Source organism: Schistocerca americana, chromosome 4 (genome assembly GCF_021461395.2).
Source record: "Schistocerca americana isolate TAMUIC-IGC-003095 chromosome 4, iqSchAmer2.1, whole genome shotgun sequence".
NCBI classification, from domain to species: Eukaryota; Metazoa; Arthropoda; class Insecta; order Orthoptera; family Acrididae; genus Schistocerca; species Schistocerca americana.
Window position 1 is genome coordinate 73,903,240 of NC_060122.1, and position 15,890 is coordinate 73,919,129.

The 15,890-nt window shown below is 40.3% G+C and overlaps 1 protein-coding gene across 1 annotated transcript in view; it reads left to right on the top strand.

Moving 5' to 3' along the window:
* The window catches only part of LOC124613267 (atrial natriuretic peptide receptor 1-like), an 839,102-nt gene extending 824,691 nt beyond the window's left edge, over positions 1-14,411 (top strand). Inside the window, exons 12-13 of the mRNA XM_047141959.1 lie at positions 14,178-14,279; positions 14,403-14,411. Coding sequence (XP_046997915.1) covers positions 14,178-14,279; positions 14,403-14,411 — 111 coding nt within the window. The remainder of the gene's footprint in view (positions 1-14,177; positions 14,280-14,402) is intronic.
* Positions 14,412-15,890: the final 1,479 nt, after the last annotated feature.

A 15,890-nucleotide genomic window follows, 5' to 3' on the forward strand; every position in this document is an offset into this window, starting at 1 on the left:
CAAAACAATAAGACCAGAATTGAACAAAAGCAATGATAGAAGGTATTTAACTCCTGGGATTAAAAACTAACGTATGCTAGGAAAAGAGAGCTCTATGTAACTCAATGAATAAACAAAACACTCAAAGAAAAAGGCAAAAACTATTTAAAAAATTATTAAATAAGGAATAAAACTAGACATCAAAATGCATTTGAGCCCCAGATAATACTCTTGACAGCAATGGTGGCACCTTCAAATCGTTAGTCACAAAGTTCAATGATTCCTACCTTACAGTGGGGGCAAACCCTCTACCCAAAAATTAACAACTGAATACAGATGCATTAGATTTTCTTGTGCTGATATTACATGCACCACCTACAGACACTAGTTTAAAGAATACAACCCCCAAAGAGGTTATTGAATTCATCAGGTCACTAAGAAGTATTGATTCTGCTTGCTATGATACTCTTAACAGAATATTAAAATATTATGCTGACTCAACAGGCTTACTGCCAAGCTATCTTTGCAGACAATAATGATTCAAAGTATGTATTCTGCCAGACTTAACCTACATCTGAATCTACATCCATATTCTGCAAACCGCCACAAAGTGCATGGCAGAGGGTACGTTCTATTGTGCCAGGTATTATGGTTTATTCCCATTCCATTCATGTACGTAACATGGGAAGAATGATTGTTTGAATGCCTCTGTGTGTGTTGTAATTACTCTAATCTTGTCCTCATGATACCTATGTGAGCAATAAGTAGGGGATTGTAGTATATTCCTAGAGTCATCACTTGAATCCAGTTCATGAAACTTTGTTAGCTCTCCACAGGTCTAACAAACCTGCGACCATTCATGCTGCCATTCTCCATACATGTTCAGTATCCCTTGTTAGTCTTATATGGTATGAGTCCCATACACTTGAGTAATATTCTAGAATTGATTGCACAAGTGATTTGTAAGTAATCTCCTTTGTAGACTAATTGCATGTCCCTGGTATTCTACCAATAAACCAATTTCTATCATGTGCTTTACCCACTACTGAGCCTAATTGATGATTCCATTTAATATCCCTACAAAGTGTTACACCCAAGTATTTGTATAAGTTGGCCAACTCCAGCTGTGTCTCATTGATACTGTAGACATGGAATACTACTTTTCTTCATTTTGTGAAGTGCACAGTTTACGTTTCTGAACATTTGAGGTAAGTTGCCAGTATCTTTGCACAACTTAGAAATCTTATTGAGATCTGACTGAATATTTAAGTAGCTTCTTTCAGACAGCACATCATTACAGATGACAGCATCATCTGCAAGAAGTCTGAGGCTAATGTTAATATTGTCTACAAGGTCATTAATATACAACATGAACAGCAAAGGTCAACTGTGGTCCTGAAAAGGACCAAGATGATGTTTCTGGTGTGAAAGGATCAGCCGCCAGAGAAACCTGACCGCTCGAAACAACCTAATTCGCAAACTAGCGGGGACACAGTGGGGCTCACATCCACAAACTATTCACTGTTCTGCAATGGCACTGTGCTTTTCTACTGCTGAATATGCTTCTCCAGTCTGGTACAGGTCACCTCATGCCAGAAAAGTAGACATTACTCTCAACGAAACCTGCAGGTTGATCACAGGTTGCTTAAGACCTACCCCAACTGATAAACTCTACTGCCTGGCTGGAATAGTGCCACCATGGATACGCAGAACAGTGGCTGCCAACAAGGAGAGACTGAAAGTGGAACAGGAAAGTGCCCATCCACTGCACAGACATAATCCACCACAGCAACGGTTGAGATCGCGAAAGAGCCTCCTGAGAACGTCCGAGAAGCTCACCATTTCACCAGAGAAGGCAAGGCTGGAATTATGGAAGTGCCCTACATCCTGCACGAAGATTGATCTCCTGCAAGCCACTCCAAGCGCCTTGGAGGTTGTAAAGTACTGGGCACATGTAATATAAATACAATTTTTGTATATATATATATATATATATATATATATAATAGAGGGAAACATTCCACGTGGGAAAAATATATCTAAAAAGAAAGATGATGAAACTTACCAAACAAAAGCGCTGGCAGGTCGATAGACACACAAACAAACACAAACATACACACAAAATTCTAGCTTTCGCAACCAATGGTTGCCTCGTCAGGAAAGAGGGAAGGAGAAGGAAAGACAAAAGGATATGGGTTTTAAGGGAGAGGGTAAGGAGTCATTCCAATCCCGGGAGCGGAAAGACTTACCTTAGGGGGAAAAAAGGACAGGTATACACTCGCACACACACACATATCCATCCACACATACACAGACACAAGCAGACATTTGTAAAGGCAAAGAGTTTAATTGTATACTGGATTACGGTAAAAAAGGAGAAGGTGAATAGAAAGTGATGGCAAAAACAGAAGGAGGAAATAAGACGACAGAAAAGACTTCGAAATGTAACAGTGACAATAACGATAACAATAACAAACGTAAAGCCAACAATCACGTTTGTTATTGTTATCGTTATTGTTATTGTCACTGTTACATTTCGAAGTCTTTTCTGTCGTCTTATTTCCTCCTTCTGTTTTTGCCACGTAAAGCCAACAATCACGTTTGTTATTGTTATCGTTATTGTTATTGTCACTGTTACATTTCGAAGTCTTTTCTGTCGTCTTATTTCCTCCTTCTGTTTTTGCCATCACTTTCTATTCACCTTCTCCTTTTTTACCGTAATCCAGTATACAATTAAACTCTTTGCCTTTACAAATGTCTGCTTGTGTCTGTGTATGTGTGGATGGATATGTGTGTGTGTGCGAGTGTATACCTGTCCTTTTTTCCCCCTAAGGTAAGTCTTTCCGCTCCCGGGATTGGAATGACTCCTTACCCTCTCCCTTAAAACCCATATCCTTTTGTCTTTCCTTCTCCTTCCCTCTTTCCTGACGAGGCAACCATTGGTTGCGAAAGCTAGAATTTTGTGTGTATGTTTGTGTTTGTTTGTGTGTCTATCGACCTGCCAGCGCTTTTGTTTGGTAAGTTTCATCATCTTTTATATATATATATATATATATATATATATATATATATATATATATATATATATATATATATATTGATGTGTATGGCTACTATAAATTTGTATGTTTCTGATTCGAGAATAATATAAAAACAGCAAAGGTCACAGCACACCAAAGTTACTTCTACATGTGACGGTGACTCTCCATCCAAAATAACATGCTGCGTCCTCCCTACCAAAAAGTCCTCAATCCAGTCACAAATTTCACTTGATACTCCATCTGACTGAACTTTAAACATTAATCATAGATGTGATACTGAGTCAGATGGTTTTTGTAAATCAAGAAATACTGCCTTGATCCAAAGTTTTCAATATGTCATAAGAAAAATGTGATTTGGGTTTCACATGATATGCTGGAGTAACATCCATCCACAAAACTGAAGATAAGCAAACTGCCTCTAATTACAAACTTATGTAATCCTTCCAGTCTTTACAAAAATATTTGAGAAAATGGCCTGTAGTAGAATACTGACTCGTTTAAATGAGCGGAACACATAGTCACTTTTCAGTTTACCTGTTTTAAAGGATTCTCCACAAAAAAATTAATCCAAGTTGTAACAAGTGAAGGGTAAACAGAGGTAACCAATAAAAATTATCCTGTTGGTACATTCTGTAACTTTTAAATAGCTTTTGGCTGTGTGGATCTTCAAATTCTACTTCACAAAATAAAAGTCTTGTGACTGTACTGGTGTCCCTCTTGCGTAGGTACAATCTTACCTCCATAACAGAAAGTAGAGGGAATCTCAGGCATGAAAATCATCTATAGAAAAAGAAAAAGTAAGGATATTAATATAATAGAGGGAAACATTCCACGTGGTAAAAATATATCTAAAAACAGAGATGATGTGACTTACTGAACGAAAGTGCTGGCAGGTCGATAGACACACAAACAAACACAAACATACACACAAAAGTCAAGCTTTCGCAACAAACGGCCGCCCCATCAGGAAAGAGGGAAGGAGAGTGAAAGACGAAAGGATGCGGGTCCCAAGGGAGAGGGCAAGGAGCCACCCCAATCCCGGGAGCGGAAAGACTCACCTTAGGGGGAAAAAAGGACAGATATACACTCGCACACACACACATATCCATCCGCACACACACAGACACAAGCAGACATTTGTGTTACACTTTCCACCTTCTAATACCATGTCACCCTCACAACATCCCCACAACGACCCCATTAAGTTTTATTTACATTCCCTCTGCAAACATGCCTTCGCCCTAGCCAAATTACACTCCCATATTTTATTTTCTCAGGCTTGTCTGACATTTGGCATTACCCCCAAAGGCCTCACACTTAAAGTTCCCATCTCTGGCTGTAACCCTTCTTTCCATCAGTCGCTATACCAGTTCCAAACTGAACAATCCATTGCCCTCACCCACCTAATCCTTCACCTACACATCAACTCAGCCAATGAACACACCCGTCAACTCCTATCCTTAATAAAAGTCCTCAGTCTTTCCTGTCCCACATCCACACCGGCTGTTCAGAGCATCCTCCTACAGGCCAACCGCAAATTAGAACAGCATGCCACCCTCCACCTCAAAAAACTATCCAATCTCCTGGTTTCCCACCTCCGGAAAGGCAACTCACTCACCCTTCACAACCTTTCCAGCAAACCTCAACCTCCTCTCATTGCACACAGACCCAGTCTCTCCCATCTACTCAATCTCCTACTACCAGCTCCGCTCCCACCCAAAACCTCAAAATTCCAATCAACACAATCTGCAACAACAACACCCTAATTCAGTAGTTAACCTTTCCTCCACACCTCTCTCCCAATCCGAAACCTCTGTCCTATCCAAAGGCCTCACCTTCAGCCCCACTCCCAGATTCAACCAAACAGCCCTTGTCAAAGATTTACTGTCCTACACCCGTACTCTCTGCTGGAAATATCACTTTGCCACGAAGTAAAATGATCCTAATCCTACTCTTAATGATCCAACTCCCCAAGACACTATCCAAATTGAACCCTGCCTGGAACAGTTCCGTTCTCCGTCACAACGGGACCCACCTCCTCTTCCTCAAAATCACCCTCTCCAAACTTTCCAGGAATTTCTGACTTCCAGCCTTGCCTCTCAATCCTTCCTAAAAAACCTTAATCCTACTCCCAACATCACCACTGCTGAAGCCCAGGCTATCCATGATCTGAAGGCTGACCGATCCATCATCATTCTTCCGGCGGACAAGGGTTCCACGATCATGGTACTTGATCGTCGGGAGTATGTGGCTGAGGGACTGCATCGGCTTTCAGACAACACTACATACAAAGTTTGCCAAGGTAATCCCATTCCTGATGTCCAGGCGGAGCTTCAAGGAATCCTCAGAACCTTAGGCCCCCTACAAAACCTTTCACCTGACCCCATCAACCTCCTGACCCCACCAAAACCCCGCGCCCCTACCTTCTACCTTCTTCCTAAAATTCACAAACCCAATCATCCCGGCTGTTCCATTGTAGCTGGCTACCAAGCCCCCACAGAACGTATCTCTGCCTACGTAGATCAACACCTTCAACCCATTACATGCAGTCTCCCATCCTTCATCAAAGACACCAACCACTTTCTCGAACGCCTGGAATCCTTACCCAGTCTGTTACCCCCGGAAACCATCCTTGTAACCATTGATGCCACTTCCTTATACACAAATATTCTGCACATCCAGGGCCTCGCTGCGGTGGAGCACTTCCTTTCACGCCGATCACATGCCACCCTACCAAAAACCTCTTTCCTCATTACCTTAGCCAGCTTCATCCTGACCCACAACTTCTTCACTTTCGAAGGCCAGACATACCAACAATTAAAGGGAACAGCCATGGGTACCAGGATGGCCCCCTCGTACGCCAACCTATTCATGGGTCGCTTAGAGGAAGCCTTCTTGGTTACCCAGTCCTGCCAACCCAAGGTTTGGTACAGATTTATTGATGACATCTTCATGATCTGGACTCACAGTGAAGAAGATCTCCAGAATTTCCTCTCCAACCTCAACTCCTTTGGTTCCATCAGATTCACCTGGTCCTACTCCAAATCCCATGCCACTTTCCTTGACATTGACCTCCACCTGTCCAATGACCAGCTTCACACGTCCGTCCACATCAAACCCACCAACAAACAACAGTACCTCCATTATGACAGCTGCCACCCATTCCACATCATACGGTCCCTTGCCTACAGCCTAGGTCTTCGTGGCAAACGAATCTGCTCCAGTCCAGAATCCCTGAACCAATACACCAACAACCTGAAAACAGCTTTCGCATCCTGCAACTACCCTCCTGACCTGGTACAGAAGCAAATAACCAGAGCCACTTCCTCATCTCCTCAAACCCAGAACCTCCCACAGAAGAACCCCAAAAGTGCCCCACTTGTGACAGGATATTTTCCGGGACTGGATCAGATTCCGAATGTGGCTCTCCAACAGGAATACGACTTCCTCAAATCCTGCCCTGAAATGAGATCCATCCTTCATGAAATCCTCCCCACTCCACCAAGAGTGTCTTTGCGCCGTCCACCTAACCTTCATAACCTCTTAGTTCATCCCTATGAAATCCCCAAACCACTTTCCCTACCCTCTGGCTCCTACCCTTGTAACCGCCCCCCGGTGTAAAACCTGTCCCCCGCTCCCGGGATTGGAATGACTCCTCACCCTCTCCCTTAAAACCCACATCCTTTCGTCTTTCCCTCTCCTTCCCTCTTTCCTGATGAGGCAGCAGTTTGTTGCGAAAGCTTGAATTTTGTGTGTATGTTTGTGTTTGTTTGTGTGTCTATCGACGTGCCAGCGTTTTCGTTTGGTAAGTCACATCATCTTTGTTTTTAGATATATTTTTCCCACGTGGAATGTTTCCCTCTATTAATTCATATATAAAATAGAGGGAAACATTCCACATGGGGAAAATATATCTAAGAACGGGGATGATGTGGCTTGCCGGGCAGGGGCGCTGGCGGGTCGATGGACACACAGGCAGGCACAGGCATGCACGCGGGATTCAGGCTTTAGCGGCCAACGGTTGCTTCGTCGAGGGGGGAGGGATGGGGTGTGGTTTGCGGGGGAAGGGTGGGGAGTCGTTCCAGTCCTGGGGGCGGAGGGGCTTGCCTTGGGGGGGAGGGAGGGACGGGTATACACTCGCACGCACGCCCATGTCCGGCCGCGCATGCACGGGCACAGGAGGACATTTGTAAAGGCCTTTTTTTGCCTTTACAAATGTCTGCTTGTGTCTGTGTATGTGCGGATGGATATGTGTGTGTTGCGAGTGTATACCTGTCCTCCTTTCCCCCTAAGGTAAGTCTTTCCGCTCCCGGGATTGGAATGACTCCTTACCCTCTCCCTTAATACCCACATCCTTTCGTCTTTCCCTCTCCTTCCCTCTTTCCTGATGAAGCAACCGTTGGTTGCGAAAGCTTGAATTTTGTGTTTGTGTTTGTTTGTGTGTCTATCGACCTGCCAGCACTTTCGTTCGGTAAGTCACATCATCTCTGTTTTTAGATATAAAAGAAAAAGTAATATTTGCTGATCACATGAGAGTACTAATCAAGGATCCAAATACAACCTCAGCATACAGCTCAGATCGTTTTTAAGTACCTTTGAGAACTTACACTGCCTTCTCAATCTATTACTCTTTAGTGGTTTTTTTCCACAGTTACTAAAAATCAATTTCAACTAAACTGTGATATACACAGCCACAATACAAGACACATAAATAATACCCATATAGACTTTGCCTCCCTGCCTAGGGTTCAGAATGGGTTTATCTACTGTGGTGGCAAGATAGCCAACATGCTCACCTCTCACATAAAGCCAGAAATTGATAATCCCTGCTTCATTCAAAAGAAAGTTAAAAACATACCTCATTAGTCTATTTCTAAAAATTATCTGTATATCTAAATTGAGGGTCGAAAATTTATGTTACCTAAAGGGCAAGTAGTAGTAGTAGTATGAAAAATAGTATTTGTAGATGTAAAAAATACTTTCACAAATATCATTTTAATCAAGTAAATATTAAGATACTAACAGCTGATAAACAGCAGCTGTTGAATAAAACTGAGGAGACAGTAGCATATTTCAAAGTACCAACTTTATTACTAATTTACTTGATTACATTTATATGGTGTAAGTGTGAATGGCATCAGGCAGTTTGGTGATTGTTTATTGGTAATGAAATATACATGTTAAGCTGCTGTGATGTCTTTGCCTCATTTAATAAATACCATGATTTGTTCCATATCCCTGAAGTTCTCCTTGGTGTGATCTGCAGAGTATGATGAATGAATTTTTACCTACTGTTGCGAGTGAGTTGCGACTGTTGTTGACTTCTTCTTAGGTTAGTTCAAATATTCCAACTGACATAATTTATGAAATGAATTCAACATTAGCATCTTAGAATCAACAAAATCAGTAATACCTGCAATGATCTCCTGCCTCTATGTGTGAGCCTTACACATAGTGATATTGGTACAATAACATGCCCCACAGACAATTATGCAGGCTACCCTACTGCGCATAGTTTGTTTTCCTACACATATTCTATGCATACATCTATACTCTGAAAACCACTGTGAAGTGCATGGCAGTGGGTAATCCCCACTGCATCGTGTATTAGGGTTTTTTCCATTACATTTACAAATTGGGAATTGGAATAATGATTATTTAAAACCCTCTGCCCACCAGTTTATTCTTGTCTTCACAGTCTCTATGGGAGCAGTGTTCTAAGATGGACTGCACAAGTATTTTGTAAACAATCTCCTTTGTAGGCTAGTTGCATTTTCCCAGTATTGGACTGGTGGAAGTCTGTCAACTGCCTACCCTGTGAGATCATTGTATTTCATATCCTTAAAAACTGTAACACCGGATATTTGTATGAGATGACAAATTTCTGTTGTGTTTCCTTTATGTTGCAGTATTAAAATAGTATGTTGTTGCATTTTGTGAGTCCAGTACTTTATATTTCTGAAAAATAGAAGGAGCTTTCCAGTTTATGTACCACTTTGAAATCTTATCAACACCAGACTGAAAATTTGTGCAAGTTTTTCAGATAGCACTTCATTGTAGAGAACTGCAAAAGGTTTGAGGTTGCTATTAATATTGTTCACCATATAAATAATGTACAACATGAACATATCTAAAAACAAAGATGATGTGACTTACCAAATGAAAGTGCTGGCAGGTCGACAGACACACAAACAAACACAAACATACACACAAAATTCAAGCTTTCGCAACAAACTGTTGCCTCATCAGGAAAGAGGGAAGGAGAGGGAAAGACGAAAGGATGTGGGTTTTAAGGGAGAGGGTAAGGAGTCATTCCAATCCCGGGAGCGGAAAGACTAACCTTGGGGGGGGGGGGGGGGGGGGGGGGGGGGGGGGGAAGGAAAAAAGGACGGGTATACACTCGCACACACACACATATCCATCCACACATATACAGATACAAGCAGACGTATTTAAAGACTGCTTGTGTCTGTATATGTGTGGATGGATATGTGTGTGTGTGTGTGCGAGTGTATACCCATCCTTTTTTCCTTTTTCCCCCCCTAAGGTAAGTCTTTCCGCTCCCGGGATTGGAATGACTCCTTACCCTCTCCCTTAAAACCCACATCCTTTCGTCTTTCCCTCTCCTTCCCTCTTTCCTGATGAGGCAACAGTTTGTTGCGAAAGCTTGAATTTTGTGTGTATGTTTGTGTTTGTTTGTGTGTCTGTCGACCTGCCAGCACTTTCATTTGGTAAGTCACATCATCTTTGTTTTTAGATATATTTTTCCTACGTGGAATGTTTCTCTTTAGTACAACATGAACAGATGGACTCCCAATGCACTTCCCTGTGCTACATCTGAAGTTACTTCTACAGCTGTCAATGATTCTCTGTCCAAGATAAGTTGCGTCCTCCCTATCAAGAAATCCTCAGTCGAGTCATAAATTTTATGTGATATTCCATATGATCATACTTCATTTTAATAAACATTGATATGGTTTGGAGCCATATGCTTCCTGGAAGTCATGAAATACTACATCTACCCGATTGCCTTGATTCATACTTTCAGGTAGCCAAGTGAGAAAAATAGAAGTTAGATTTTGTGCAACAGATTTTTTTCAGAATCCATGCTGGCTGACATGAATGTAGTAATTCTGTTTGAGGCCCTTAATTATGTTTGAGCTCAGTGTGTGTTCCATGATTCTATAACAATAGATGTCAGTGAGCCTGCGTGATTGTTTTGTGAATAATTCTGCTATCCTTCTTGTAAGTGGGTGTGACCTTTGCTATCTCCCATTCATTGGGCACAGTTCATTGTTCAAGGGATGTGTTAAAATACTAGGTAACTCAGCTACAGATTCTGAATAGAATCTGACAGGGATTCCTTGTTTAAGTTTAGTATTTTTAGCTCTTTTCTCAGTGACACTAACACTAATAAGTACTTCACTCATCTTTGCAGTAATGCAAGAATTATACTGGGGTAGCAAGTATTTCCCTCTGTAAAGGAACATTTGAAAACTGAATTCAGTATTTCTGCTTGTTTCTTGTTGTCCTTAATGTCAGTTCCTGTGTCATCCTTAGAGTGTCTCTCAACACTAACAATAGTCCCACTGACAGCCTTTACATATGATAAGAATTTCTTTGAGTTTGTGAGAGGCTTTTTGATGATTCTGCTTTGGTAGTATTTATAGACTTCTTGCATTGCCCTTTCAACAATGGAATGTGTTTCATTTGGTGTATTTCTATCTGTAGTCCTATTCATTGTTTTACACCTAACATTAACTTAGAAGGTTCTTTACAAAGGTTGCATACCATTTAGAGTCATTGTCATTATCAGCTATTCTGCTAGATATATTTCTTACTGCATACATGCTTGTTCAACTATATTTTTAAACATGAGTCATAGTTGCTCTACATGCTCCTACCTACCCACCCAGAGCTAAATGTTTCAAGTTGCTTCAAGAGATAAGATACTACTGCCTCTTTATCTAATTTACTGCACATATAAATCATTATTCTTGTTTTAGTTGGCTTTGGTACTTTGGCAGTTGTTCTTTCTGTAACTACCTCATGGTCCCTAATACTAATTTCAACATGGACATTCTCAAAAAGATCAGGGTTTGTTCTGACAATTAGATCTGATATAGTCCATCTTGACTGCACTTCAGAACTACTTATTCTGGACAGTTTTCAGAGATGGCGTTTAGTATTGATTCACAGGATATTTTACCATGACCTCCACCTTCAAAACTGTAATTATTTTATTCAGTCACTGGACAAACTAACTCTCCTCTAATAATGACAATATGTCTAGAGAACATACCCACTGGCAATATGAGGTAGTTAAAGATTTTTGGATACATTGGATGATGAGTCTGCTGGTCAGTAGAAGGATCCAATTATAAATCTATCCCAAGCCTTAATACTGAGTGTAAATTGGCTCACACACAACTTCAATTTCGATCTCACATGATTTCAGTTTCTTGTCTGCTGTGCCGACTACACTATTTCCACTTCTAATTAGCCTATCCTTTCAATATACCCTTAGATTTACCCCACTCTTGTGAATTTTGGAATTTAGGTCGCTTTCTCTACTCAGTATTATGTGCGCTTTGCTCCTTTTGAGGACCACTTCAAATTCTAGCACTTTGTTGCAAATGCTCTGGCAGATAATCACTAGGATTTTGATATTCTCGTCTGTAGGAGGAATTTCACTGTATCATACACTTATACCCTATGTTCTCTTACAGCTATCACAAAAAAAACCTTGAGTGCAATGCAGTCATCCACCTGGCTAGAAACATTTGTCGTATATTGAAGCCCTGACCCATTTATAGGATTTATAGGATTGAGTTCTCAACCTTCTCTGCCAGTCACTTGACCAGTCACCTTGGAGCACGGACTACAGGCATTGTTTGTTATGTGGGCCTATATCTGCACGTGATTATATGCTGGTTGCTCAATGACTGCTGGAAAAGCCCCTTACGCGTTTAATAGGGCTTCTAGACACAGACTGCACAAAGAGTGCACTAGAAGATCCTTCCCATAAGTTTGTCATCCCTCTGACAAATAACATTGTTTTTCTGTATGTTTGAACTGCTGATGATTACAGATCTCTACCCTCTTCCATTTGCTTCCCCATGACATGAGAGACAACAGGATTCCTAGTGTGTCATAGTAGCTGATTTTCAGTGAGATACAGCACCTCATACTTGTTGGTTAAGGGATGAATGTGATACTCTTGAGATCTCTCAGGTCCCTGCTTCCCCTGTACACACCCCTGTACCTACTACTGACATACCACTCACAGTCAACTGGACCTGTGTTAACAGATTCTGTACTTCCTTTATCTATGGAAAAGAGGAAATGTTCATATCTGTGGTTGGTGTCCCTCAGCAGCCCTGCCAAGACACCCATTTGCAGCAGCTTACAGTTGCTTAACAGGGTGATCTCCAGCTGCTTACAAATGTCAGCTAACTCATCCCATGCCTGGGAACAGCACTCACAATGGGGCTGCATTACAGCTCAGAACCCCCCCCCCCCCCCCCCCCCCCCATGCCCCTTTCCCAGAACAATGAGCAAATAACTTTTATAAACTAAATTTGCTTACTCTCTCCTAAATTTTGTTCATTGCACATCATCCAGCTGCTCAATGAATGTTATCTCTACTTAATTTCCTTTTGTCCTGATGCAACATATATAGACAATGGGAACAGGAAAAATATTCACAGATCATGTCAGTCTTTTTAAAAAGTACTGTTCTAAAAAAGTATTCTTCACTGAATAAACCATAGTTATTTTTAACATACAAGTTGGTTGGTTGGTTGGTTGGTTGGTTGATTGATTTGTGGGAGGGGACCAAACAGCAAGGTCATCAGTCCCATCGGATTAGGGAAGGATGGGGGAGGAACTCAGTTGCGCCCTTTCAAAAGAACTATCCCGGCAGTTACCTGAAGTAATTTAGGGAAAGCACAGAAAACCTACATCAGGATGACTGAGTACAGGTTTGAACCGACTGCCTCCGAATGTGAGTCGAGTGTGCTAACCTCTGCGCCACCTTGCTCAGTGAACATACAAGTATATCACGCATTTTTGTTACAATGAATGTTTATATACTGGTACTTGATATGCTATCACTGCTTTTTGAATATTTGTGTTGTTACAAAACAGGATAGGAAATACAGTAGTAAATTGTTCCAGTATTTGTAATTCTGTACAAAAGAAGATTTCATTTGTAAATTTGTGGAATTTACAAAGATACTTGACAGGGTGGTCAGTATCTAATTACAGGAGAAGGAGGAAGTATTAAATCAGAGCAAATTCAGGGAAGGTAGGGCACAGAACTCTATCCCATTTGCACAAGAAGTGCATATATTTCTGTATACATAACTAATACCTGCACATCCAACTGGCCAACATGAAAAATATTGTGAATTTCAAATAGTTTTATTCTGAAGCTATTTGGAATAGAGAGTATTCTTATGTAGTAGTTTTCCTTCAGAATGGTTGGTACCTTACCATCTTGTAATGTTCCCCCATTTCCACTAAGGGGACAATTTCATGTGTTTATTTTGTTACAGTAACTAGTAAGATAAATGTCTCCTTGAATTGCATCAAGTGTATCCATATAATAAAGAAGACTAAAAGAATGTAAATTAATCTTAGAGTTTGAATTCAGTTAAAAATTACGGCAATAATGACAAACTGAACATATAGTATTCTTGTACAGTTTTCATAGTATTCCAAAAATTTTATTTTTTTCTGACAGAATTGTGCAATGGGATCCATATTTTGTTCCTTATAATGACAGTTGAATTCAAAACATGAATATTCATAGGAATATAAAGTGTTAGGTAAGAAAATATGAATTAGTCGTCTGTATATATGTGAATAAATATTTTTAATTTTCTGTGCATAGTAGAGTTTTAATTAATTTGTTTTTACTCTTCAGTTGAATTGATTCTATGGAAACAAAATTTCAGTGGATTATTAAATATCACCAAGCAATGAATGTTGTGTTATGACAAATAAACATATGACTGCATTCTGCTTATTGTTGTTGCATATAAATTAATGCAGTATATTTCAAAACATGGTGTTAGAAGCAATTCCAGTGTAAGAAGTCTACAGAACATGAATAATTTTTATGTGTATCCATCTCTCTATTATTTCTCACAGACAAATGAGCTGACAGACAAAATTAATAGTTCCCATGGATCCATTGTCTCCTGCAATACTATGATGTCAGCACATGTGTACACTACAGTTGGCATTTACAAGGTAAGTAACTTTTTATGCATTACCTCAAAAATATTTAGTTTCTATGATGTACTTTTCACTTGTATGACATAATTTTCAATGAAGATAAATGCAGATAGGCTGATAATTTGGTGACTTGTGTAGATTGTCTGATATGCCACATGTGCTTCAAAACAATAAAAATTCTAAGGCTTTCCATTGAGAAAGAAACTATCATTACATTAAAAATATAAACTTTAAGAGTTGTATAGGCAACAGTTAAATAGCACACTGGACATGACTTTAGGAGGAAGATGTTTCAAATCCCTGTCCAGCCATCCAGATTTAGGTTTCCCATTATTTCCTTCAATTGCACAAGGCAAATGCCACGATGGTTCTTTTGAAAAGAGCATATAATGAGTAAAGGAAATAAATGTCTTCACAAGTACAGTATGGGGTCTAAAGGTGAGTCCTTTAGAAAGTACTGAGATTTATGCAGGAATCAGAGTTTTGACATTGGTGATGTGGAAGGCAGAGTAAATCGGCGAGGCATGATCGGGGAGCTGTAAGGGGTTGAGATGTGATTGGATCAGAATGGTAGGCTTTTCCTTGGTTGTAGGGAATCCCATGCAGGCATAAGACAGGATAAGCTGGGACAGTTTCAGAATCCCTTGTGGGCATATGACAAGATTAGCTCTGATAGCTTCATCAGATGGTGCTGGGAATGCTGATCCAACTGTGGAAGACCAAAGAGTTTCTATTGTAGTGATAGTATTCGTGAAGTTGTGGTCACAGAGTAAAAGGATTTTGCGAAAAGAGTAGAGGCTGCTAAGTATGGTCTGAGTTAGCATTGTAAGATTATGAAAGACCAGGTTGGTGAGGGTGAGGGACTGATAGAATTGAAAAGGATGGTAGGATGGATGACAGGCTGAGATGCCAATTTTAACAGTAAGCCCATTAAGTGGTAGATCATGTGTGAGACAAAATTTCAGAATGAGAATGCATGATTGGAATTTTACAAGGGCAAAGGAGAGTTTTTGGAACTAACAAAGGTAGAATGAGCAGAAATTTATGGTTGGATGGTCAGGAGACAAAAGGAGTAGCTGGCAGTGGGGAGTTGAAAGAGGCCAAGGGAGTGTGCATTTGGGTGTCTGTGTGGTTGTGTGTGAGAATGTATTGCATTGTATTGTGATGTATTTATTGGCCCTGTTGTCTACAAAAACATATTTTGCATAAGACACTGGATGAGTCAAGTTACAAGTACAGCTTAAAAAATCATTTCTAGGCATACTGATTTAAGGTTACAATAATACACTTTATACACGTATTTATCTACTAACTATTATACACTAAATATTTATATAGCACACCTCACAAATTTAAATATTCTTCGGTGAAGTAAAAGCAGTGATGCTGTAAATATGGCTTTACAGATTTTCCAAAGGTGTTCACCTCAGTAATAGCTTTTATGTTTTCGGGAAGTTTGTTATGAAATTTAACTCTGATGTAGAAAGTACCTTTTTGGCACAAAGATGTGTTGATGTGTGTTATAGGTAAATTTTTGTTTTGTGTGTACTTTTATTGGAAAAAGGGTAAGAGCTTGAAAGCTACAGTGAGTATTGTTGCTCCACATGTCAGTTTGCTATAAGTCAG